The sequence below is a fragment of the Glandiceps talaboti genome, chromosome 10 (genome assembly GCF_964340395.1).
Source record: "Glandiceps talaboti chromosome 10, keGlaTala1.1, whole genome shotgun sequence".
NCBI classification, from domain to species: domain Eukaryota; kingdom Metazoa; phylum Hemichordata; class Enteropneusta; family Spengelidae; genus Glandiceps; species Glandiceps talaboti.
The window spans coordinates 11,891,030-11,916,988 of NC_135558.1; the positions used below are offsets into that span (position 1 = coordinate 11,891,030).

General features: G+C 35.0%; 2 protein-coding genes across 2 annotated transcripts; one reads left to right on the top strand and one right to left on the bottom strand.

Moving 5' to 3' along the window:
* On the top strand, positions 1–25,959 carry LOC144441515 (uncharacterized). The gene is made up of 4 exons (XM_078131098.1): positions 1–128; positions 24,506–24,627; positions 25,262–25,359; positions 25,830–25,959. Exons 1-4 carry the CDS (start codon positions 87–89, stop codon positions 25,904–25,906), a joined length of 339 nt encoding a protein of 112 aa, XP_077987224.1. The 5' UTR covers positions 1–86; the 3' UTR covers positions 25,907–25,959.
* On the bottom strand, positions 7,584–22,946 carry LOC144441472 (1-acyl-sn-glycerol-3-phosphate acyltransferase alpha-like). The gene is made up of 6 exons (XM_078131050.1): positions 22,762–22,946; positions 14,297–14,433; positions 13,410–13,585; positions 12,426–12,521; positions 11,784–11,859; positions 7,584–7,909 (listed from the first exon to the last, which is right to left on the bottom strand). Exons 1-6 carry the CDS (start codon positions 22,944–22,946, stop codon positions 7,764–7,766), a joined length of 816 nt encoding a protein of 271 aa, XP_077987176.1. The 3' UTR covers positions 7,584–7,763.

Sequence of the window (25,959 nt, forward strand, 5' to 3'; positions counted from 1 at the left end):
TTTTCCAAGCTGCACGTGTATTTGTATGCTGTCGATCTACTCGGCTACTTCTTCTTGTTATCAGAATATTTACAGAGGGGATAACAATGCCAGCTTCGGGAGGACTTAACCGTCCAAGAAAGCCAAAGGTGAGTGGGTTCTCGATCGTTAATACCTTTCACACCCGTTAAAAATAGGAGTTATTCAATGCATATGCGCTATACATGGATACATCCATGTTCAATGGAAGCACAGACTTCCTTGTTATCTGTGCAGACTCTGGTAAACCATTTATATACACATTATGGCACCCAGCACACTTATGGTGTTACACACTGTGTCCATAATGATTGCGATGTATACACTCCCGGCGAAACGGTTTTAGATGACACTTTTTATCTACTTGTTCCTATCCCCCCTCTCCAATCTGCTCTCCAACCAATACATGGCAGTATTAGATATGCTTCCAAACATTGGTGATTGGAGAGTTTTCCACTTACTTTGTCCGTCCGGCCGTCAAAACACACACACACACACACACATATACACTACGTACATGCATGTATGCATACATACATACATACACAGGTACTTGAATCAATATGTATGATTTAAAAAAAAAATATGTATATAAATAAGACACAATACATTTTTTTTCTACACATTGATTCGAGTACCTGTGCATACATACATACATACATACATACATACATACATACATACTGATTACATACATACATACATATACATACGTACACATGCATGCACACACACGTACGTATGTACATACATACATGATACATACATACATGTACATACATATGCACACACACACGCACACACATACATACATTTGTACATACATACATACATACATACATACATACATACATACATACATATGTACGCACACACACACATACATACATTTAATACTGTAAGTACAATAAAACCAACTGTTCATTCAATAGCTTACATCAACATATCACAGCAATAGTTTTAGTTTGTGTCCATTTCTATTTGCCAAAACATCAATTTCAGTTGTTGTAAATACATCAATTTTTGTTGTTGTATATACATGTTTTCGTCACACTTCATCTAAATCCCGTGATTGGTTGATTGGTGTTACAATAATCTACCAGTCTGTGTATACAAAGAATATGTTCATCTCCTTTATTTTATCCAAGTCACATTGTTTTGATTGACTTGAATTCAGTGTAATAAATTTACAATTTTTGGAATCACTTCTCATTTTACTTTTCAACATGTGACTAGAACTGTAAGATATACATTGTGTTGTTCTAGCCTCCTCTCACAAGGGGGTTGAGCGATATGTGACTCGTGAGGGCGCCCTGTCACGGCTTACCTTATAGACTGCATGTGACTGTACAGTGTCTCTTGACTCTGTGTCTAATACAAGTGCACTGTAAAAATTGATTGATTGAAAAGACTCTAAACAAATTTTGTATGAACAAGGACTGGTCTGATTAATACTGTTACAGAATATGTATGGTGTGTTAGATTAAGAATGACAGTACTTTGAACCTTAAACCATAGACCCAATACATGTACATGTAGGGTCTATGGTTAAACACGTGATACACAGTTTAAAGCGTACACCCTACTTTCGTGAAGGGTCTCTGTTTAAAGCTAACTATGCATAAATTTTTTATGAGTTTTCACTGAAATAAATTATTATTTGCATATGCAAATGGTCCACCTGGCTTCTTGAGTAATACTGGACCAAGGAATATGTAGGTTAATACAGTTATACAAATACACAATACATACACACACAATATATACATACATGTACATGCACACACCCATGCATGCATACATACATACATATGCATATATATAGTATACATATACATACATACATACATACATACATACATACATGCATACATACATACTGTATACATACACACACATATACACATTTACATACATGTACATGCATACACACATACATGCATACATGCATAGTACATACATACATACATACATACATTTTGTACATACATACATACATACATACATACATACATACATACAATGTACACACACATACACACATACATACAAATCAAAGATAACACAATCTTTTATTTGATTATTTTTTATTATTGCACATGCCAAATTAGGAGAAAGACTTGAGAAAAAGTAAAAAGCAGAAATTTGGAAGACTGAAAATGTGAAATGTACACGCAAAGAAATGTCTATGTGTGTGTATGTGTGTGTGTGTGTGTGTGTGTGTGTGTGTGTGTGTGTGCGTGCGTGTGCTCATATACATGTACAGTACATGTATATCTTACAGAAGTATTAAATGTCTATTAAGTACACATGATTACTTTTAATTGCCAAGTCTTGTTGAAGGCTATTGTCTGGTTCAGCAGCTGTACCATGGTAACTATTATTGGCAATTTTTGGCTCACTTTATTTCACTATCTCATTTGTAGCACTGATGAAGCTCTGCATATATTATAACCTATTTGCACCAAAGCTTTCATTTTGGTGCCAAAAATGACCAGATTAGATCATGATGTAAGGTGATATATACATAACATGTATGTATTCATTTTTCATTCATTGGTCTGCTACAAGCTGAATTCAGTTTGCATCAATTGGTCAGTGAGTTACCTCCAGGTGATATTCACATTTTAGAGGTGATTTGTTGGTCCACTAGAGAGTGAAATTCATGGTATACATTATATGTATGTCATTGATGTTGGTTATAAACTATATATATATTGACTATTGTACATGGTGAAATTCAATTTTTGCATTTGGTCATTGGCCCATTACATGGTGAAAGTCATATTTTGTGTTTCATTGGTCCATTACAAAGTGAAATTGACATTTCATCTGTGATTGGTTCATTTAAATTCACATTTCATGTGTGATTGGTCTATTACAAGGTGAAATTTACATTTCATTTGTGATTGGTCTATTACAAGGTGAAATTTACATTTCATCTGTGATTGGTTCATTGCAAGGAGACGGTCACATTTCATCTGTGATTGGTCTATTACAAGGTGAAATTTACATTTCATCTGTGATTGGTTCATTGCAAGGAGACGGTCACATTTTACCTGTGATTGGTCTATTACAAGGTGAAATTTACATTTCATCTGTGATTGGTTCATTGCAAGGAAAAGGTCACATTTCATCTGTTATTGGTTCATTGCAAGGAAAAGGTCACATTTCACCTGTGATTGGTCTATTACAAGGTGAAATTTACATTTCATCTGTGATTGGTTCATTTAAATTCACATTTCATCTGTGATTGATTCATTGCAAGCAGGGAGAAGTTCACATTTCATATGTACACTGGTCATTGGGCTACATGAAATTCACAAGTTATATTGGTCTGCATCAGTCCACTACAGGGTGAAATCACACTATAGGTCACTAATAATAATATATTATAGACATGTAGATAGAGAGACCAGAGTCACTTTTACTAATTCAGTGAAACTAAATAAAGCAATATTTGCTTATTTACCCTGTGTTCAAGTACAATTATTAAATTGTATGAAAAGAATTTAGTAAAAAGATGGAAGAGATATCATGCAAGCAGTTATGGAAATACACAATTGATTCCCTTTTATACACATTATAATGTACTCGTTATTGTTACCGAAATATTTTAAAAGAAACTAATAAACTTCATTTAACATAAAAAAGATACTATACTCGGGAGATAAAAAACATGCATCTTGAACCATAGGCTTGAAGATCCATTGTTGAACTGTTTCTGTAACCATTCACTAACCCACACAACGGATCATCCAATCTACTTCAACCAATGATGATTAAGGGTTTCAGGAGAAAAACAGTCAAAGAGGTCTACAGAAAGAATTGCCATTGGTCTTAATTACGGCCTGTTTCATGTTAGCATTCACTGATTGATGCGATATGACAGAAACCAAAAAGAAACTGGACATGCTACATTTTAAGATAGCAAAATTGAATGAATAGTGTCTTGCTACATTTTGTCTAAAATGAATAGTGTCTTGCTACATTTTGTCTAAAATGAAATGAACTAAAGTGCCACAACGCAGACATCAAAGGTAGGCACCAAAAAATTGGTGCCTGTGTGTCTGTATCTTGTTGCAGTATGTTTGAATGGTTTATTTAATTTAGGCTAAATGTAGCAAGAATTGTTATCTTGTGAGCATGCATACTTTCTTATTAGTTTCTGCATGGTTGTATCAAACAGAGCCAGTGAATACTTAACATGAAATCGGCTGTATACATGTAGGTCCACTGATAAGATTACATGAATGTGAGAATTTTGATTAAAACCCTGACTTTTAAAAAGATACAGATTCTATACTTATAACTTAGGCTGTAAAATAACATGCATCTCCAATCACTGTCACCTACAGTACATTTGTAATCTTAAAGGTACTTGCATAAGAATTCAAATTGTGGTTTGAAAAACAGTTGTCAAGCAGAAAATTGAGGGAAAATTAGTTCTCCAGAAAGGTCCTTTAACCTGGGACTGAATCAGGGGCCTTTAAAGTCATGTCATAGGTCGTAATAATGACTGACAATGACGTGTAGTAGTTGAGTGGTTAGATTTGGAGCTGGTACATGCATGTATTTTGGCAAGTTGTTCCCATCACAGCTCTAAGCCGGCATTCTTTCATCACATGAATATGTATGAGATCAGCTGTGATGGTTCTGTAAATGTTACCAATTGTATTATGCACATTGTACGAAATTACAATCAGCTGTTACCTATTTGTTATAAATTTCTGGACCACCACCACCACCACCACCACCACCACCACCACCACTCTGTGTCTACCCATGTACATGAAGTAATATCAAATTCAGAATATTTCAAAAATCTGAAATTCAAGAAAACTTAATTTCTTGGCATTTTTTTGGTAACATAAATATTGTATCTCAAAGGAGAACGACAGTCAGATTTTGTTGTACTGTGTAGCTGCATTGGTATGTCTTAAGCCATGAAAACAGATTTCCATCCTAACTTTTAAAATTGCACCAAAATGGCACTGTAACGTAAGTCAACTGACAATTTGTTACCTTATAAATGATCTAAAAATATTCTTACGCATATTCAAAAATGAATTAAAACCTGTATGTGTAAAATGTAAAATTATGCAAACATGACTTACATCCATTTGTACCTCCCAATAAATGTCAATATTTATAATTTTGACACAACAGTATTTTGACACTTTCTTTAAATTCATAACATAAATGAAACCTTTGTTGTCCGACTATTTACAAGATGACTTATCTAGAGATACATGTATGTGTAAATACATGTATAGGCCTCGACTCTGCTACAACAGCAGCTATTTATCATGCATGGTTGGCATGGCAACAGGTGGCGGATACTTTTATGACACGTTAAGCTGCTAAGTACATTTATCTAAAGGAAAAGTCTGTCAAGATTTATTTCTGCCTCAAGTACACTTATGCTGGTTACTGCTATCAACTTCAGTATGATTCGGGGTAATAAAATAGCACCTCAGTAACTTACACAATTTTGAAATCTTGTAAAGAAGCCCTATTGCACTTGAAATGTGTTCGGCCATTTTTAGGATTTGCTGCAGGGATTCATGGGAAAACATATTTTGGTGATGACATCATTTTTACTATAATTTCTCTGTTTAGACAAGTACATGTGTACAAAGTTTCATTTAACCAAGTACCATTGCAGTGAGCAGAGCAGATGAAAATAAATGATAGATACATGAAGAGCCACATATGATCAAGCAACTGACACAGACAGACAGACAGACAGACAGACAGACAGACAGACAGACAGACAGACAGAAGCTGTAAACCAATATCCCAAAAGCTTCCAATTATACTGTTGACCTAGTGAAGTGCGACCCTGAAAATTGAATTGTCAGATAGATCTGCTCAATAATGATTCTTTAGAGATGGCATGACATACTCGTTACAGGTAACAAACTATAATTATGTCATACACCAGTTGTGATAAAGACAAAAGATTGTACAGTTTGGTCACTAGGGGTGCTGTTCAGCCACACCTAGTGGGACCAGAAGTGTGAGCCATATGGCCTTCTTTGAATAAATCATCGTTCATTTCCCAGTGTTTTACAAGAAAAGTTGGTTGCATTCTTCACCAATAAAAATAGTCCACTAACTTTGTTGCAGATCACATACTTTTTTAGGAACTCAGTTGTTTTAGCCACATGTGCTGCCTGCTGTATTCCATGCAATGTCATTTTTTATCCTCACTTTTCTTGTATAGGGCGCCCTCTTGTGATACAGGGTTGATAACTGAAATATGTCATATTGGACTGCCACAATTTTACAACCATACGCACATAGAGGAATAGTGAATTGATGAACATAATTTATGAAAACAGGAGAGACTTCCTAATGTAACCACTTTTCAAATGATAACATAGTTAAACCTAACCAAACATTAACCCCTATTAAACTCATATAAAATAAAGCCTCCTTGAACCAAAATAGTATAATATTTGCAGTAATTTTAAAATTCACTGTGTAGTCACGTTGAGCATTTTTTGGAAGAGGAGTAAAATAGAAAGTTTGATCAGAAAATAACTAAAATAGTCTGGATTTAAAAAAAGAGCAAGTCGATGTTACAAAACATATACAAAGATAGCCCTATATATATATATATATATATATATAAGGTAGCATAAGTATCACACAAAATCTGACCATCTTGAAGGTCAAAGGTCAAAGCTGCCACTGCTGGCCAGAATAAATTAACAAGGAGATACTTATACTTGTTGTATTAGAAAGGAAAATCTATTGGTAAGGTGGCATGAACAAATTTTGTTTCTACGTATCAGCTAATGGTAGTCTACAACAGGTACAGCTGATCTGAAAATTACACAAAAATCAACATTATTAGATGCAGTTATCACCAAAAGACCCTTGTAATTACCATATCAAATTTGGACATGTCGTTATACTGAATTAATATCAATAACTATCATAATTATGTTATTTCTCTTTTTTTTTTACATGAATTCATCTTTTGCATAATTGGCAGTGTCAATCATTTTGTAATTTTATCTTGTGTGATTGACGAATAAATATTAAAATGATTGTCACAACAATGATGTTATTAATTTTCTGACACAAATTTACATCTTTTTTAAAAGATGACTGGCAGTGTCAAATTTATTAAATATATTTTGTGGGAATTATTACAAGAAGTGCCAGATTTGAATTCTTTAGTTTGGGGCTTTATTAAATATACCGTATTGCACATACAGATTGTCGTTAATATATAGTCTGTAAGGTACGCCGTGACGGGGCGCCCTCAAACATTGGCCAACCTAAAATGCTTGTGTGAGAATATGTAAGTACATGTGACTAACTACATACGATTGTATGACGCTGAAAAGTCATTTAGAAATGGGTGAAAATTTATCAAGAATGAGTTGCCAAAGACGAAATTTGTACTTTGGGCATATGAAAAGTTGATATGTCTGGACTTCAAGAAACGACATACTTCTTTTTATGTCAAAATTACATCTCAAATAAAACGACGTATTATTTTTACTGTTTGTAAAATTTGATAGAAATGCATTTAAGTAAGCGTGGGATCTGGTTTGGCGTCTATTCTACGCACTATGACTTTTTTCCCGACATTCAGATTGGTCCCTCTTTCGTATCCTCCGTTTGGTGTCAGACACCCCTTGTAAAAAAATTGACTAGTCCAGGTCATAGGTCGCAGATCAGTAGCTGGACCAGATCCAACGATTGTGATTTTATCAAGAAAGAAATCACTTTTCAAGGCCTTTATCCTTTCTAGAGATTTCATTGTAGGTGTCTAGCATCTTCTGTCTCGTGTCCTCGCATAGTTTTCCAACATCTGACATCGTTAATCCTTTTGTTTGAATCGGTGGTAGCACCTTAATAGTGAATTTCACTGTCGATAAAATCAAAGAGAGGCAAAAAGTTATTAAACGCATGTTGACAAATAGGAAAGTTATGAAAACAGTTACCATACATTGGGAAAAAATACAAAATGAACTGTCTAGTTTTTTCAGACACCACAATATTGGTATCTTTCGTGCCTCATTCCTAAAAATATCATACGGACAATCCGACAGTGTCACACAAGGTCAACAAACAAACTTTTGTTCCTTTAGGTCAAAACCCATCCCCTAAAACGAATTCGTACAAGTGTGACATTGATTCATTTATGTAAGATGTAAACCATGGTGAGAATTTTGGCAGTCATACCAGTACGATCAATACTATTTTAAAAAACATGGTAAACATTTTATAATACTGACCGGAAACCAAATACTATATCTCACATCAGAAGTAAATTTTAATCAACTTATCAACATCTCAGTAGTAACTACAAAACCTGTTATCCTTGAAGGCATGAAAGTTTTCAAAATTTGGTTGGAAATGCAAAAAATGAAGTTCAGAAGTTGAATATTAGTGACAAGTCTAGTTCCTATCATTACAATAAAATTACATCAGTTAAAGACCTTGTTGGCATCCAGATTACAATTGCGTTGAGTGACACTGGCAGACCCCCTCCCCTCTAAGCGAACAAAGTTCGTCTACTTTGACATCAGGTGATTGTCCCTAATACATAAACATGTTGAAGTATTTGTTACTTCATACAATTGTAGATTGACAGATATGTCATTTTGGGCTTTCCACATCATGCTGTTGTCTGACAACACAATGTGGAGTACGTGCTTGATGTCGTACAACATGATATTGGGCACACACAACAGTAAATTGATTTGCAAGGCTAAAATAAATATAAATGTAGCTCGGATTTAAATATACAAAATGTACAATATAAATATTGCTATTATATAAATGTCCTTCTGATATTATCTCCTGCACCCAATGAAAGAACTTTGAGGGTATTCAACACATATCGGTGTACATGACTGCTTGTAAGCAAATTAACACAAAGAAGATCATATATGTCGACTCAAGGCTTTCAGAAATAATGTCATGTATAAACTATATAACATAAATTATTAGCAAATACAAAAGATATGAGAAGCTGTCATTTTGAGCCAGGTCTGTACATGTAAGTACATATTGATTGATAGCGAAGAATAATTTGGAATTGGCTCATCAGGGATATCTGGATATATGACTTTTCAACTCATAGAGCTGTTCAACCGATGACACAATATACTTTTAAGCTGTCCGATAATCTTCACCAGACTTACAAATTCCCCCTAGCTAAAGTTGACCTCTAGGTGGCAGTATGATCACCTGATTTTAGACATGAGGTAGGTCACCCAGAGGTCAGTTTTTGATCTATCCCTGATCAACAATCGTGTTTTAAGATGACTTCTCTCGTTAAGGCTGACCTCTGGGTGGTTCGATCAGCTGATTGTTTGTTTGTTTGTTAGGTACAAATACTACAATGTAGTTCACCTATATACCGGTACTATAGGCTTGGCTATTCATGAGTCCTCGTCAGAATACCAAATACAGTAGTTTTGTTTGCATATAACCTAGATAATAGCTATGTCTTGGTAGCATGAGACCCAAGCTACATGTAGGCCAAGCATGTGTTATATCAGCCAACTGCTGTTATTTCTGACTAGTGCACAAAATATTCTTGGATCAGTGATTTCTCTACTACATTTGTCAAAATAATATAATACATATATAATATATATGTATATATATATGTGTATACATGTATTTTCTAGATGTTATGACTTACTCGTAATATCATCGTACATCCTGTATAGTTTTGAATCACCTGTTGTTATAAACATATTTGTGTAGCAGAACACATAGTATGGTGCAATATAACCAATCGAACTTGATTTTTGGGTCCGCACCCAAAAATCAGTACCCCATTGAATCATGATTTTATCTCATTACTATATTACTTATAGATAAAATAGACCTCTAATTGACATGTACAATGTCTAATTATTTGTATTTTAACAATTTTTAGTGAATATACTGTTGGTTATCTGATTGAAAAAATAATACCTTAGTTACATCTTGTGCAGATTTTAATAACAAAAACACTCTAAAATCACCGTCTGTACATATACCCCCTCTATAAATAGAACTAATTGACTTGTATGCTCCATTTCCCCTCCACTGTCTACGTATGTACATAATTTAGACCTGCAGAAACTAAATCTAGTGGAATTAATGACAGCTCACAGTCAGAGTTACTGGTCTTCACATCTATAAAGTGACAGGCAAAATGATTTATTATCGAATCAAAATTTCTATTCCGATTCAAAAAAAAAATTTTGGAAGTGAATTCTAAATTTTTGCTGGTGACTCATCAGCATTGTCAAGGAGTGTATTACAATGGGTTGTTATCACATGATGTCATTTGGGATTCGGTTCAGATTTTTTTTTTAACTGCAAGTAGAAATTTTCAGTTGATACTACATTGTACATGTATGAACACAGCGGGCATGAATATTCATGTATACAAATGATTCATTACTCTTTTTAGCTAATTATCAACTAGTTTTGCTTGCAGTCAGATATTCAATTACCATGTATACCTTTTAGCATTAATTGTAAACAATGAAAAGGGGCCATATATTGACGAGAATTGACTGGATTTTTAAACTATAAAACAATTTTATCATAGCTTCCTACTTGAAAAATCAATGTGAAACAACGTAGCCCAAGTCTGCGTTTGTAAGTCTATAAATTACAGAAGATTAATAAAATATGTAAAATCTTTGTTATTATACGTACCATAACAAACTTTTCACACATTTGTATTAGCTTTTTTTCACTATATTGAATTACAAACACAGACTTGGTCACACTGTTGACTCACATTGATTTTTCAAATAGGAAGCCATGATAAAATTGTTTTATAAATTAAAAAAATCCAAAATAAATACCCAATCCCCATCCATATGGCCACTTTTATAAATGTATAATTGAAAATACATCTAATACTCAGTAGAAATTGTAAATTAATACAGATCCTGTAATAATATAGAGGTATATTTTGTATATATATATATCGCTCTATTATTGACACTGAATAATACTGTGCTCGACGTGTTTTTAGCCACTATTTTGTTTTGTTATTATTAATTGGGCAAAATTCTGGAACTTTACATTTTGAGTGGTTACTATTGTTTTGTATTCAAATATCCTCATACTACTTCAACTTCTAAAACATACGGTGTTTATAGCAATATGGAGGTCCATATTTTACATTGTGCTTATTGTTTCCAAACATTGTATATATTTTTTTTTTTGGTCGGCCGAGTGAAAATATGAGTGACTTAAGGGGTGCAGTTCCAGTCAAAAGATTGCAAGTACCCTGGTAGTGACAAAAACCCAGAGGGCTGAAGTATTTTTTGCTTGGTTGAACAGAGAACAATACCAGTGAACATGTATTGTCGTAACTGTATTTCATGAAACATTGGGAAAAATATAGTGATTCAGAATGTTTTTACTCGTATTGTGAGCGTCGCAGAACCTGACATAGATATGCGTTGTCATGACAAAGAATGACCAGGGTATAAATTCCATATTTTCTGATCATCCCTAACTTAAGTTGAAAGTCAAAAGGGCTTCAATGACAGACTGCCACTTAAAGTTCATATAGCTCTTGTAGTAATGTGGTGACGTAAATCACAGACAAGTAATTTCTACTTGTCTGTGCGTAAATGTACATTATGAACATTGACCTGTGTGCATGTGTTTTTGGAACTAGGTTGTGCATCACGTACATGTACATCAAAACACAAGCTGACCTACTACTACTAGTAGTACTATGTAATACTAAATGTCTATAGTAACATACTCACCGTTGTTTGTGAATTTCTTTTCTTTCGCACAGAAATATTCTGAGTAATTTGAAAAGACAATTGGTACGATAGGGACCTGTAAATGTAAAGAAATGAGATTTATTGAGATTATTTCACTGCATGTGAATTCTTGTATAAATGTGTAGAAACATGTATATATGGACTTTTGGATAGTAGAGAGATTGTATGTTACAGATGAAACAGATATAAAAGTAAATGAAATGAAATCAGAACAGCCTATGGAGGATCAGATACGATCTGCATGTGTGGACATGGTGCCTAGAAATGTTGCTGTATAGTGTACAGAGTACAGACATGTACATACATACTTTTTGTACACCTACCTTGCCATGGAAGACCAGACCCCAACTTTGTGTAGAAGACAGGCATGTACATGTACCTTTATGTACCTTGTCATTGGGGCGGGGGGAAACAAACCCCATTCAAGTGTGGACACACACATACACACACACACACATACATACATACATACATACATACATACATACATACATACATACATACATATACATACTTGCCTTGCGGGGGTAGGAGGTGTGGCAATACTCTGTTCAGGTGCGGACATACCTACTTAGTGTTGAGGTACATTGTAATATGTAGTCACAATATACATGTACTCACCTGGCCTTGAACTGCCAGATAAAAGGCCCCTTTCTTGAAAGTTAATAAACCACCATCTGGATTTCTGGTGCCTTCTGGAAAAATCCACACTTTGGCCTGGGAAAGAGAACGCACAATTAATGAACATAAAACCTCAAATACAGACATTGCAATTTAAAAATATATATGCAAATTTTGATGACATGATTTGTCAGTTTTATTTAGTGAGTAACTTATTTGAGGCTAGTAGGAAACTATGTTTTACAAATATATCAACTTTAAATGTTTGAAACCAGCTGTTTGATACATGGTACCTTTCTAACACTAGAAACAAGATACATGTATGTACATGTACATGTAAATAACAAAAGTCAAAACATGCTAAGTGCTATAGTCAAGTGAGTGCAGAACAACTCACACTTATTTTGTATGAATTAGTTAGACCAGTTGAATACCGGCAGTATTCCATCTAATATAATAGCCAACGTTTGTTATGTTTCAGCACGATAAAATGGGTATTCTTGTGAGTCACCACAACACCAAATTTTGGTATGTGAGTTTTAAAAATTGGTCTGTCAGTGGTCCATCAAATTGGCCTACGGGCCACACATCACCGGACATAGTAAGGGACTGGAGAATACCAAATTTGGTGCGTCAGTGGTGCATGAAATTAGCCTAGAGGGCACACTTTGCCAGACCTAGAAAAGGATAGGGAACATTATGTACACATGTTGACTTATCGTGAGGGCAACATTATATGTCTGTTTCCTCGAGGGACTGTGGATCACCCCAAAACAATCTGTTTACTGTCGGTAGTGACTATCTCTCGGTTGTTACAATGTGGGAAAAGACGCGTTACAACTTTTGTGCATTACGAGAAATTGATATGCGTCAATGACATGTCAAATTGATACGGATGGCACACAGATTCCCGAATACGAATTAAACTATTATTCACTTTTGATACACACTATTGACTTATACAAATTTATTTACAATACTTACATTTTTCTTCATCATAACTTGCACACAAGAATCAATTGTATCTTTGGCTCTGTCTGGACGAAATCTGTCGATAAAGATGATACCAGTCAGCCACATCCCTATACCAAATGTCCCAGCATATTTTAAAGAGTTCTTGGCAAGTGCTGTACATCTGTCTGGATAGATCTCCATCATCCCTACAGAAAACAAAGAAAAAATTATCCAAAAAATTATGCATATAGAATTCTGCATCAATCTTGGGAGGGGTTGACCAATGTGTGAGGGCACCTCATCATGGCCTACCTTACAGAATACCTTGTAGAAATCAAGTAAAACTGTTTATCCAGACTTGAATGGAGGCAAATAAACAACGGCAGACCTACCATAGTTTCAACAAACCAGCTCAGATAGACTAAAACTTAGATATATTCATCATTTATCATTAGTTCTTGTGTCATGACCAAGGGTTCTTATTCCCTTATGAGTAATGTTTTGCCTGTTCAGGTTGACATTTGTGCCACGTTTGGTTGAAACCAGCCCATGCATGTCTGCAATACAGATGATATTGGATAGACGGGCCCTAATGTAGTAGTGCCGCAGGCTTCACCTGTTCTCGAAATGAGTGGTAACTTTGTGGCTGCAACCTTTGGGTTCCATCATTCCAGTATTCTGGTCCCAAAATGGCCCCCGAACAGTACTCCTAATGGCCACACTATGAAATATTTGATCTTTCTGATAACTCAAATATTAGGGCGTATTCAGTCAGATAAGTACATGACTCATTGGTCATTCAATTCATCATTACGAAATGTTACATTTGTACATGAAAGCTAGTTAACAAGGTGTATCCCTTTTTCCATGAGGTTAAAGGTCAAAATGACATTTTTCCATGTAGCATTATAACTTGCCTACAAAGTCGATAAAAGTTTGGTGATTGCAGATTGCAATGAATGGCTTTTCACTTTCCAAATTTTCTTCGTCTAATATTGTCATTCGAATACCAAACAAAGGTTTGATAAGAGTTGTGGTTGCCCATGATGCCCATCTGAAAAAAGAAGAAGAAAAATTCATATAATATAGTGTTTTTATAAGATTTTGGAACCCCAGTAACAGATGGTGAAAAAGAATCTGGTAAACTTTGCTATGATGTTGGAACCCCAATAACAGAGTGTGAAGAAGATCTGGTAAAGTTTACAATAGATTTTGAAACACCTGTAGAGAGGTCAAAGAATCTGGTAAAATTTGCATAGATTTTGGAACCCCAGTAACAGAGGGTGAAGCAGAATCTGGTAAAATTTGCATAGATTTTGAAACCCCAGTAAAAGAGGGTGAAGCAGAATCTGGTAAACTTTGCTAAGATGTTGGAACCCCAGTAAAAGAGGGTGAAGCAGAATCTGGTAAAGTTTACATTGATTTTGAAACACCTGTAGAGAGGTCAAAGAATCTGGTAAAATATGCATAGATTTTGGAACCCCAGTAACAGAGTGTGAAGAAGAATCTGGTAAACTTTGCTATGATGTTGGAACCCCAGTAACAGAGTGTAAAGAAGAATCTGGTAAAGTTTACAATAGATTTTGAAACACCTGTAGAGAGGTCGAAGAATCTGGTAAAATTTGTATAGATTTTGGAACCCCAGTAACAGAGGGCTAGAGGAATCTGATAAAGTTTGCTAAGATTTCAGAATTTATGTATCAGAAGGGAAGTGGAATCTGGTAAAGTTTGCATATAAATTATGGAACTGTTACTCCAGTAAAAGAAGGATAGATAAACTCTAGAGGGCTATTCAAGGTAAGGGACCTTCAGATGCAAAAACTAACGGATAGCCTGAAGACTAATAGATAAAGGAATCTGGTAAAGTTTGCATAAATTAATTTTCCATGCCTTGTACTGTAACTTTGGAACCCTGGTAAAACACTTTGGGATTTTATCATCTTTAAATAATAAAATAATAAAATCAGTGAATACTTCAATACTTTTCACCAGAGTGACAAGTGTTCTTTATACACACAAAATGACATGATTCTTTTCTTAGTTCACGTCTTTGATAGATTTGATATTTTAACCCTTCTCAAATGAAAACATCGATAAAGTTTAATTAATCAAATTCTAAGAACAACATTGTTGTAACCCAGCACATTATCATCAAATATCAAAATATCAGCCTTCTATAATCAGAGGGAAAGGGAGTTTGAATCATTTTTGAAATTCATATTATCAATGAGAAATTTTTGGGTAACTGCATAACAGAATATATTAAACTGTCCTTTTTATGTAAAAATATACTATTTTATTACATGCCTTCATATACACATGCTATGTTGCCATAGTTACAGTAAAGAACATCTGGGATGGTTGCTGAGCAAGTGACTTTTTTATTGCCAATGGGCAAAGTATTAAGAGTACATGTACTATGAATCAAAATTTTGATGTTTGCAAGATAACATCAGATTTCAGGAATCTAACCATATGGAATCATAATTGCAAGAATAATATTCCTTTAGCATATCATGGAAATATTACAACCCTAAGATTGATGTTTCCCCCCTTCTGATCAGAGGTTATATGCTCTACACACATCGGGTAGATTACCATCCGATCATCTGGCACAAAGGTCAATATTGGGGACGGTTATAATATGCAAGATTTGTTTAATGTCCAAGTACATGTATACATGTAGTTGAAGCCAGGCATAGTTTGTGTTGGGGGCAGTACAGTCTGATTAAAAATCTGATGTAGGAATTCAGCTCGATAATCAGATTACTTTATGTACCTCTGCTTCCTTCGTACGTTGTTGTTGTTTGTGTTTTATTATGTTTCAAGATGTGTTGAAATACCGTACATCCTATGATTACTGAATGCATTATACTGAGACTCATGAATTTCAAAGTTAGCGTTGTTTGATTTTAACATGTGCGTATATTGTTCTATGTTTACACATAGGTACATTTGCATTTTATGAAAAGTTCATCGTCCTGTGATGGTACCGTATTATAGTGAGAAGTATGTATTTCAAAGGTTTAGCATTATGTGATTTTTATCAAATGTGTGGGTATACTATTCTCTGCTTTTAATAAATACATGTACATGTATGTCGGTACATTTTCATTTGCTTGTTGTAAATGAGTTGAAATACATGTACCCCTCTGATGGCATTAAACTTAAGCATAAAATTGATTTTCACATGTGGGTATATTGTTCTATATTTACATGTACACGAGTATATTTGCATTTGAAAATACACCCTGTGATGGCATTATGCCGAGATTTACAACCGCCAACATTAAAGCATTGATGAATTTTGTCTGTGACCATAAGCTATGTGAGGAGGCCATAGCACTGTTCCTATCAAATGATGAATTGTAATACAAATGTACAAATCTCTGCTGTTCCAACATGCTGTGCCAAGTGTCATTAATCCAATTCCATTGTTTACTTTCCCTGTTTGTAACAAGTTCCATCAATACCCAAGGTGTAGTCATGCTAGGAATGTAGGTTTGCCAAAGGATTAGCATTGTTTTCTGTTAATATGTTGGGCATATTGTTCTATATTTACATATAGGACTTATATTTGCATTCAACTGTATGATGATGAGAAAGAAATTTGTTCAGCATTATCTCAGTATTCTAATAACTAAAACTTAGCCCTGGTAATTGTTACATGTCTCTACATAATAGTATACAGTGTATTTTGTAAAAGATTTTATTTTTTAAATTCTATTCATGTCCATCAATGTATTATATTGTATTATTTTAGTTCTATTTGTTGTAAAACATTTCTAAATCTTTTCAATGCTTTGTCATGTGTTGAAAATGAAATAAAATGGCACATCTGCATAATCATTCATTCATTCTACATATACATTTTGTACATGTATGATAAATCTATGTTTTTCACAAAGTATGGTCAGGTATAAAATACAGGTCAAACCTACATGCAATTACTCCAGTAACTTTACTGGGTTCCCATCAAATTTATAGTACATGGCATGGAAATTTATGTAACTTTAACTAGAAATTAGCATTCCTTTTATGTTACCGAGTTCCTAACCAAACTTATGACAGGTACATGTATGGAAAGCTATGCAAGTTTTACCAGATTTCACCCATCTGTTACCAGGGTTACCCACTCAAATTATGGTACATGTATGGAAGTCAATGAATGTTTTACTAGATTTCCCCCATTCAGTTACCAAAATCTTAGCAACTACACTAAATATATAATTTGCCACTTAATTCCAATACAACGATATTAATACTCTGATCAGAATAGCAACTACTGGACTTATTTATTTTAGTGGTGACCAATTTTAGCACAATTTTTTTTACACTGTCTGCTTTTTATTCAGGCAAATAAAAGATTTGACTCCATAGTACACTTACAGCGACAATCACTTAGTATTAATTCACATCAAATTGAATAAATCTACCTCCATTACTTGCATGTAACTACATGTACTAAACTACTTACTCAGAATTTACGACAGATATCATTTTCCTGGTAGAAATTTATTTTGTCACAAACATTGTTTCACTTTCAGGTAATAAAAACCTACCAATTTTAATAGGTTAAAAAGACATCCTGTAAACCTGGAAAATTTAGGGTTTTTTTTAAATGACTTATTTTCACTTATTTTGTTTGAAAACAACGACGCAAAAATAAGTAGTGACTAAAATACCTTCTTATACATGAACACAATATACCAGTCTGGCAATTAGTAAAAATTAGTCTTTGAGAACTAGCTGAAGACTTGGAAATTGCCAAATTTTCTAGTAGTGAAAATATCTAGGTTTACGTATGTACATGTATGTATATTTGTACAAACAGAACAACACTGGTCAATTTTACAGTTTACTTCTAAAGTACATTTTTTTGAAAAAGTAGTCAGCTACTTTAGAGAAAGTAACTGGTTATTTGGTTTGGTGCGTGATGGCCAGCGCTTGGCAAAAACCCCATCAGTAAATTTACATTTGTACAAACAGAATAACTAATACATATTTTGCTGAAATTGAAAATCCAGTATCACAACTGTTGAAATACTGTTGTCATAGTAACACTTCCAATGCAATTCAGTAGAGAGCAAGCCCATCGAACATGTGGAGTAATTTTCCATATCACACACTCGCAACTTAACCAAAATATGCAAGTGGCACGCTCATCAACATCCATTTGCTGAGTGATTTGATGTTGATTTTACTTTTACTATCTTTACATTTTTGCGAATAAAATGTTTTACTATCAATATATGTGGTTATGTGATTCAAATGATGCTTCCTTGCAAATATATAGGGTAAACGATAAAAAACCCAGTACTAAGCCGTACAGCTTACAGTATATGTATAACCTCAGCCAGCAAAACCTTTATCCGGCCCATAAAATTATTATTAACAACCTGACATACATCATTCACATTTGATTAAGTAGAAAAATTAAATATGAATGCATTGAAGTCTTGCCGAATCATGTATTATGTATTGCCCCCATTTTGAGGCAAAGGTCAACAGGTCAAGTTGCGTCAGTGCGTCTATAACTGGGTACTACATGTATTTATACGTCTATAACTGGGTACTACATGTACTTATGTATCTTTAACCTTTAATCTGAACCTTTGTATTTCAGGTGAAGTGACCAAAGTAACTTGTTAGTCATTGGTTTATCACATCATGCCATTCCTATCATCACAATAAAGATATAAACAACAATAGGATGTTACAGGAAGCTGATTAAACAGAAAAGATTGGAGCCTTGTCTATACTGTGATTATCAGCAACTAATGGCGTGTTTTCGATGATAGTTTTAAAAACTTTTTATGCAAGTGAAAATACTCGCATTAAATCTTGATTCAACTATTATTATAATAGTATAATATTAATGTCGCTGTATGCCTTCAATGACATTACAGTTGTCTCTAATTTGGTTAGAACATTTCCTAGTATGGATTCCTCAACATTTTTGGTACTAATCAAAAATTACATCATCAGGTCATTGATATGTTTTATCTTAATACCAGGTTTGAGGTCAGTCAATTGCAAGCAATAGTTACCTTTGCTTCATTACATAGAATACTATGAGTGTCTTTTAAATACACAACATAAATCTCGCCCAAAATGTGTAAACTCAACTTGTACCCCTTTATGCCTGTTTGATTGTCATGATTCATTTCCTTCGGATGTTTACTAACTCAGCTTGTGCAACTTTAATAAATCACTTGTCCAAAAAAATGATTTCATCACCAAGGATGTTTATTTACATACCAGTTTGCCCTCTCATAAGACACAGACAGTGTTTTCGGTAAGGTTGGTAACCTTGGTAACAGCGAGTGGGAAAGGGGTAAAAGTTGCATAGTTTTCGGTACAATCTACTATAATTTTGTTTGGGGAACACTGGTAAAATTACTAGGGAACCCCAGCAGATTTTAATACCTGCTTACCACCCATATCAAAAACACTGACAAAATATTTTGTTATGGGTCATAATGATGAAAACTGGGTTATCTTTGGGGAACACCACACTGCACATCATAACTTTTTATCTTAGTGTCAATATAATGTCAGATTTGCTTTGCGGACACACCACATTAAATGGATACCCAGGAATTGCATCTGTTCAAAAAATTATAATCACGATATTTTATATATATTACATGTGTTTTAGAGTCAATCATCTTTCTGCAGCTGCCACAGGTAATTCATTGTTCTGGCATTCATTATAAATTCACCTCATCATAAAAAAGAATATGTTTGTCTGAACAGTTTGAATAAGTGAAATTAATCCTACATCATCAACATATCATTAGCTGACAAATAAACTGAATTATTGATACACACTTCATTATTTGACTGTCAATTTTTGTTATCATGCTCTTGCAAAAAAAAAAAAAAAATACATTTTGATATTCACATGAGACATATGTTCATTATATTTGTCATTAATGATTTGTCAAGGCAAAAGTGGTAGGTATGAACAGAAACAGTAGAACTGGCCATCTGTTCATGGTATTTAAATATTTATGATCTTAATGGAGATAATTTCTGAAGATAAATTTAGTGTTATAATTAGGGACTGTATAATCATCGTTAAGCCTCTATTAGCTCAAGCTTGTGGGGACAAATCAAGTCTGGATTTTACATGCATGAGGCCGACTACATTCGTATCCCTCCTCAGGTGTTTCAGATGATAGAAAATAAATTTGTTTATGGTGAGATCCGATTACTATTGTACACTAACTGTAAAAGAGCTTGAACAGAGACTGGGAAAGCGAGATATAAAAACCAACATTATTATTATTATCTATACGTTTATGTGTGTGTACATGTAAATCTTTATCTATATCATTACAGTGCTTCCAATCAAAGTATGGACGATGAAGTACTGCAACATACAGATACATTACTGAGCTAAGTCTGTGTGTATGATTTAGTAGGGTCAGATCAAAGATGCCCTGTGTGATGCAATTGTGTGCATCATTACTGAAAACTTCAGTTATAACAAATTTTAAATTTGGCCCCACTTACACTTACTGAGGTTTGTTGTCTAATGCATTACTCTGTACATCTAGCCATGGTGATATCTACCAATAGATGGGTTTTATTTGTAACAATGAATATTGTGTGCTCATTGGGCGGCACTATCAAAGTAAACTTTTATTCAACTTTGCCCCTGAGTTGGCAGTGTTGTGACTACTATAGCTAAATCTAGGCCAAAGCATCAGGCAAATGACTGTGTCAGTATGTTGCAGTACTTCATCGTTCATACTTTGACTATGTATCAGTATGTTGCAGTACTTCATTGGTCATACCTTGACTATGTATCAGTATGTTGCAGTACTTCATTGGTCATACCTTGACTATATATCAGTATGTTGCAGTACTTCATCGGTCATACTTTGACTATGTATCAGTATGTTGCAGTACTTCATCGGTCATACTTTGATTGGAAGCACTGTAATACCTACACAGGCTGGCACTGGATATGCATTTATCTGGCCATGATCATACATATATACATGTACATACATTGTATATGAATAAAGTATGGTTTCATCAAATCGAGATCCATGTATGGCCCTGAAGGATACATGTACATGTCTAAAAAATTCAATAATTGTTGTTGGTTTATCTATACTTTGTACTTGATGAAGTATGTATGATGATGAATTTGCTTACGCACAGACAGACAGACACATCATATGCATTTACAGTTTGTTGACAAACAAGTTTCTGATGTGTATCCCTTTCATAACTTTTTACACACAGACACCAAGCCAGTGCCCTTATTGTCCTGCTTGTGGACAGAGTAGTTTCGGACTCAATTCTGACATTGGCCCATATCCTTCTTTTTCTTCTTTAGTGTAGAAGGCACAAATGTTAGAATCAGGTTTCCAACATACTTCACTTGTAAGCGAGGGGGAGTGTACAATTACTACAATTAACAATGAGGTAACCCTGGTAACCAAAAGGACTACACTATTGCCAGTAAAGATTTACTGTATTTATCGACTGGCAAAAAAGATGAAAAAATAATGGAAAGTTACATAATATACTTTTAGAATGTTATTTTAATATTTATTTTTTGTTGTGTCATAGGCATGTATTTACCTACACACTTATAGATGTACACTAGTGACTGTGATAGACACTGTGTGGAATGTGCTAGTCTAGTCCTGCTTGCAGATGTGATTTTGAAAGGGGGGGGGGGGGGGGCAATGTCAGAATATTGAGTCCTGACTTACTAGTCTGCAAGCAGGACTAAGCATTATGTGCATGTACCGTACCTGTAGATTCCTATTCCTTACTTTCAAGTCACGTGATATCATTATGTAATGTCAGAATTATCCCATTTATTACAATGATTACAACAATTTAAAAAATAATTCCAATGATCAATATTTGAATAGTACAAATACCGCACTAATGTACCAATATCCCAGCAGACTTGGTATAAATATTAATATTTATGTCACAATTTTTCTGTCAGTTGTTTTCGGAACGATGATTGTAATAACAAACAAGGTCTGTGTTTGGTACGCTTGTTTTGGAAGTTGTGGCGCGGGGACAAAGTGCACTGACCGGGCTGGAAAGCTTCGATTAGCCGTCAAGGCCACACTCGATACAACCGTTACTATTGTACTGTCACTGGCGGCTGAACCAGCTGTTGACAACGTGGAAAGTTGGAACATGGCCGACTACTGACCAACTCATTCATTCACAGTCATTGAATTATAGCATGTTTGACACTAGTGTGTGCGACGATGGGAGAGTTCAACGGTGTTCGTAAATTGACCAATCTCGTGTTGTACACGTTGTACAGGACCAAAAGCTCAACGAGTCAAATCGATTATGTGTGTTAACTGAGAACAATTGACAAAAGGGTTACCTTTGGTTCGTTACGTCTCCGGGTTTTCGAAGTGCAAACGGAATTGTGATAAGCCCAACCAGTAAGACCATCAGCTGGTACGTTATATATTTGCAATAATAATGAACCGTTTTGTTACATTCATAGAGAATGGGTATCAGCAGCAACGCTGTTATTATGAATATCTGCGGCCAAGATAATTCCATCGTTGAAACGGCACAGGCCCTTCCTTGCACTGTTGCAAATACACGATGATGAATGAATAGAGACTCGCTGTAGAAATTCCAGACAGTTAGGGGGCCTCTTTGACCCTACAAATCACACGATGTCAACATTGGAAAACTCAGTGTGTATCCACTTAAAAGACATTTTTGTGTCGTGTATTTTGAATTAGTAATCTTTCAACGTGGAACAATCAGTTTTGGAAAAAAATAAGTGACACATATGGTGTGTCGATAATTGGGCACTTGAAATGCAAGACACGTACGTACAACACAATATAACTGAACCTGTCCGAGAAATATTTACCATTCGTAAACAAATTTATAAGTATTACTAGATAAACATGATTACAACTGTAATAATCGCAGCGTCATTATTTTTTAAAATATAATTTTGAGCTTTTTGTCGTTCCAGGGTTTGCGTTATTTTACAATATTATTTGTGAGTGCAAATTCCGGAACGACGGAAAACTCAACAACAACAAATAACACTCCCACATGACATCATCTACAATATTTATAGATGTTTGAGAGCATGTTAATCAGATTTTCGATCCATTATTATTGTAAACAGAATTAACAGCCAGACTGTCGCAGTCTGGTGTCATCTGTATGTCCTGTGTATGAACCTACGATTGACCATCATCTGGCCGCACGGGGGTTAGTCCTGCTTGCAGACGGTGCACGGGTCTAGATTACTGACATGACCCTCAGCACCTCAAAAAGAAGGGACGACTTAATCCGTATGTAAGCAGGACTAGCCGCACGGGAGGTGTGATGCGTTATCCCTACCATGTACCAACAGCGGTAACTCACATGGTGGAAACGCGTCGACCCATTGCTATACTAGCAACGCACAAATCGTCCAAGCACATGCATTTCAATATGAAAAGTGACATTGAAATTTCAGTATGTCAAGGTCGTATCTTGTTCTGCAGAATGAGTTTCGATACGGCCACTAGAGGGCGGTATGATCAGTGGACTAGGTTTTACTTCGCCAACCTCTCTAATCTGTCGCTGTTTGGTCTCTGAAAACGCCCAACTTTCTCTTGATCCCAGTACTTTGGCCCTCGCTATATGTTATGAGTAAATCGTTATATTTACAAAACATTTTCAAAGAACGCTCCAGTTGCAGCTAGTACAGTTTTAAGTTTTACAGGTTATTTTTTTTATATTTTTTTTTAAGTTGACAGTTTTAGTGAAATTGACTTTGGTGAAAGTCACAATTACTAATATGTATGTGAGTGACATCTTCTTAAAATTCATAGAATCACAGACCAAGTGGTGGTCAGAGATAGAATTCAACGTCTGCTCGTAGTTCGAGCTTCCGCGCTATCGACCACAATTTCGACTTGGAAATCGCGCACATGACACTCTACAGATGTATTTACCAGAGATAACGAAAAAAGATGTAGACAGTCACTGTCAACAGCTATACAACTTTACAAAGTTATATGCAAAACGGAATTCCACATACTCCGTCTCACTGAGTCCCATCTCTAAAGATTCTCAGACATTTTTTTATTTATCTTTCTTGTGTACAGAAGCAGAAACAACAGAAGAAAGTACAGAAGCGAAAGAAGGAACTCAAGCGACTTCGAAGAGACTACGTGAAATCTAAAGCAGCGGGCGATCGCATAGCAGCAGAACAGCTGAAAAAGAAAAGGTTGGATAGCCTGTCATTTGTTCAAAATGTACATTAAAAGACACGCCGTCGAGGGCGCTCTACATCAATCTGAAATGACGACTGTTTACAGTTTTGGTCATATCACTGTTCGAATGAAAGATGTGTGTATTCAGTTTGTTCGCTTAATAGGGTCTCAAACCACAGTCTTTCTTAGTCAAGACTTCGTTTACTTGACTCCCCTTTCGTTTTCGTTCGTTTACACGGACTTCGTTTTAGAAGCAAACGTTTTGTCTTTGAAAAAAAAATCTGCAGCGTTTTCAAATAGTTTCGTTTTCATGTGCATCTTTGGCGTCTCCGTGTAAACGGGTAGGCGCAGATACAACAAAATCATTGTATTTTCTTTTGAAAACATATCATGTCAACGGAGCCAAAGTCAGGTTGTATCGCAGCTTACGTCCGTTACAATGCAATGATACCTCTGTGTAATAATCATGACAATACAAACGGCTGTTGTGTTGGTACCTGAGGATGTACTATAACAGGGTGAATTTTTGTGCATCGAGATTTTTCATTTCTGCTGTCGATATTTCATTAATATGGCATGCTGTGTTGTGTTCATGTTTGTCTGCTGTTCGGGTCCTCGTTACTACTGACGATTTGTATTACATTTTAGAACCAATCCCAAGGCCAATACTGAGTTGTCAGGGAAGAAGAAACGGAAACTTCTGAAGGGTCTACTACGAAATGAGAGAGAAAGAAGTCAAATGGATGGTTAGCGTTATCAAATTGTCATTGAAGTTTGACTTTTAATAATTGCATTTACATATTTTTTCAAGACGAGTCGGAATATTTGGCATTCTGAAATGAAATAATCTGTCATACTGAGAGGTCCCACACGTACGTTCACCATAGCGAAGAGCGCCCACAACGACGAATATTTCAGTAAAAAAATTAACCAATCAACAGAGTTTGTGAGTTTGGGCCAGCTAATGGCACAAACAAATGTTTCGACCAAGCACGACTCTGTGCTTGATTTTCATAAATATCCAGATCGGTAATAATTACGTGCGAGATTATGAAAGTATGGGTATATTTTCGGCGTTTTGTGAGTTACATAGAAAGTGATAGAAATGGACGCTGTGGAAAAAATACGTGGAATTTGTCGCCACAAGACGTGCTTTGTGAAGATTCACATTTTAATAGTAAGATATTACCGTCTCATTTACTTTCCTTTCTTTCAGTCGAATTTGTCTCGCCGACAACGAAGGAAGACAGCGCCATCACGGGTGAAGATGTAGAAATGCAGGCAGCAGAGTGAACTTTCTATTTACATTTGCACTTTTTCGATTAAATATAGAAGAATAAATATAC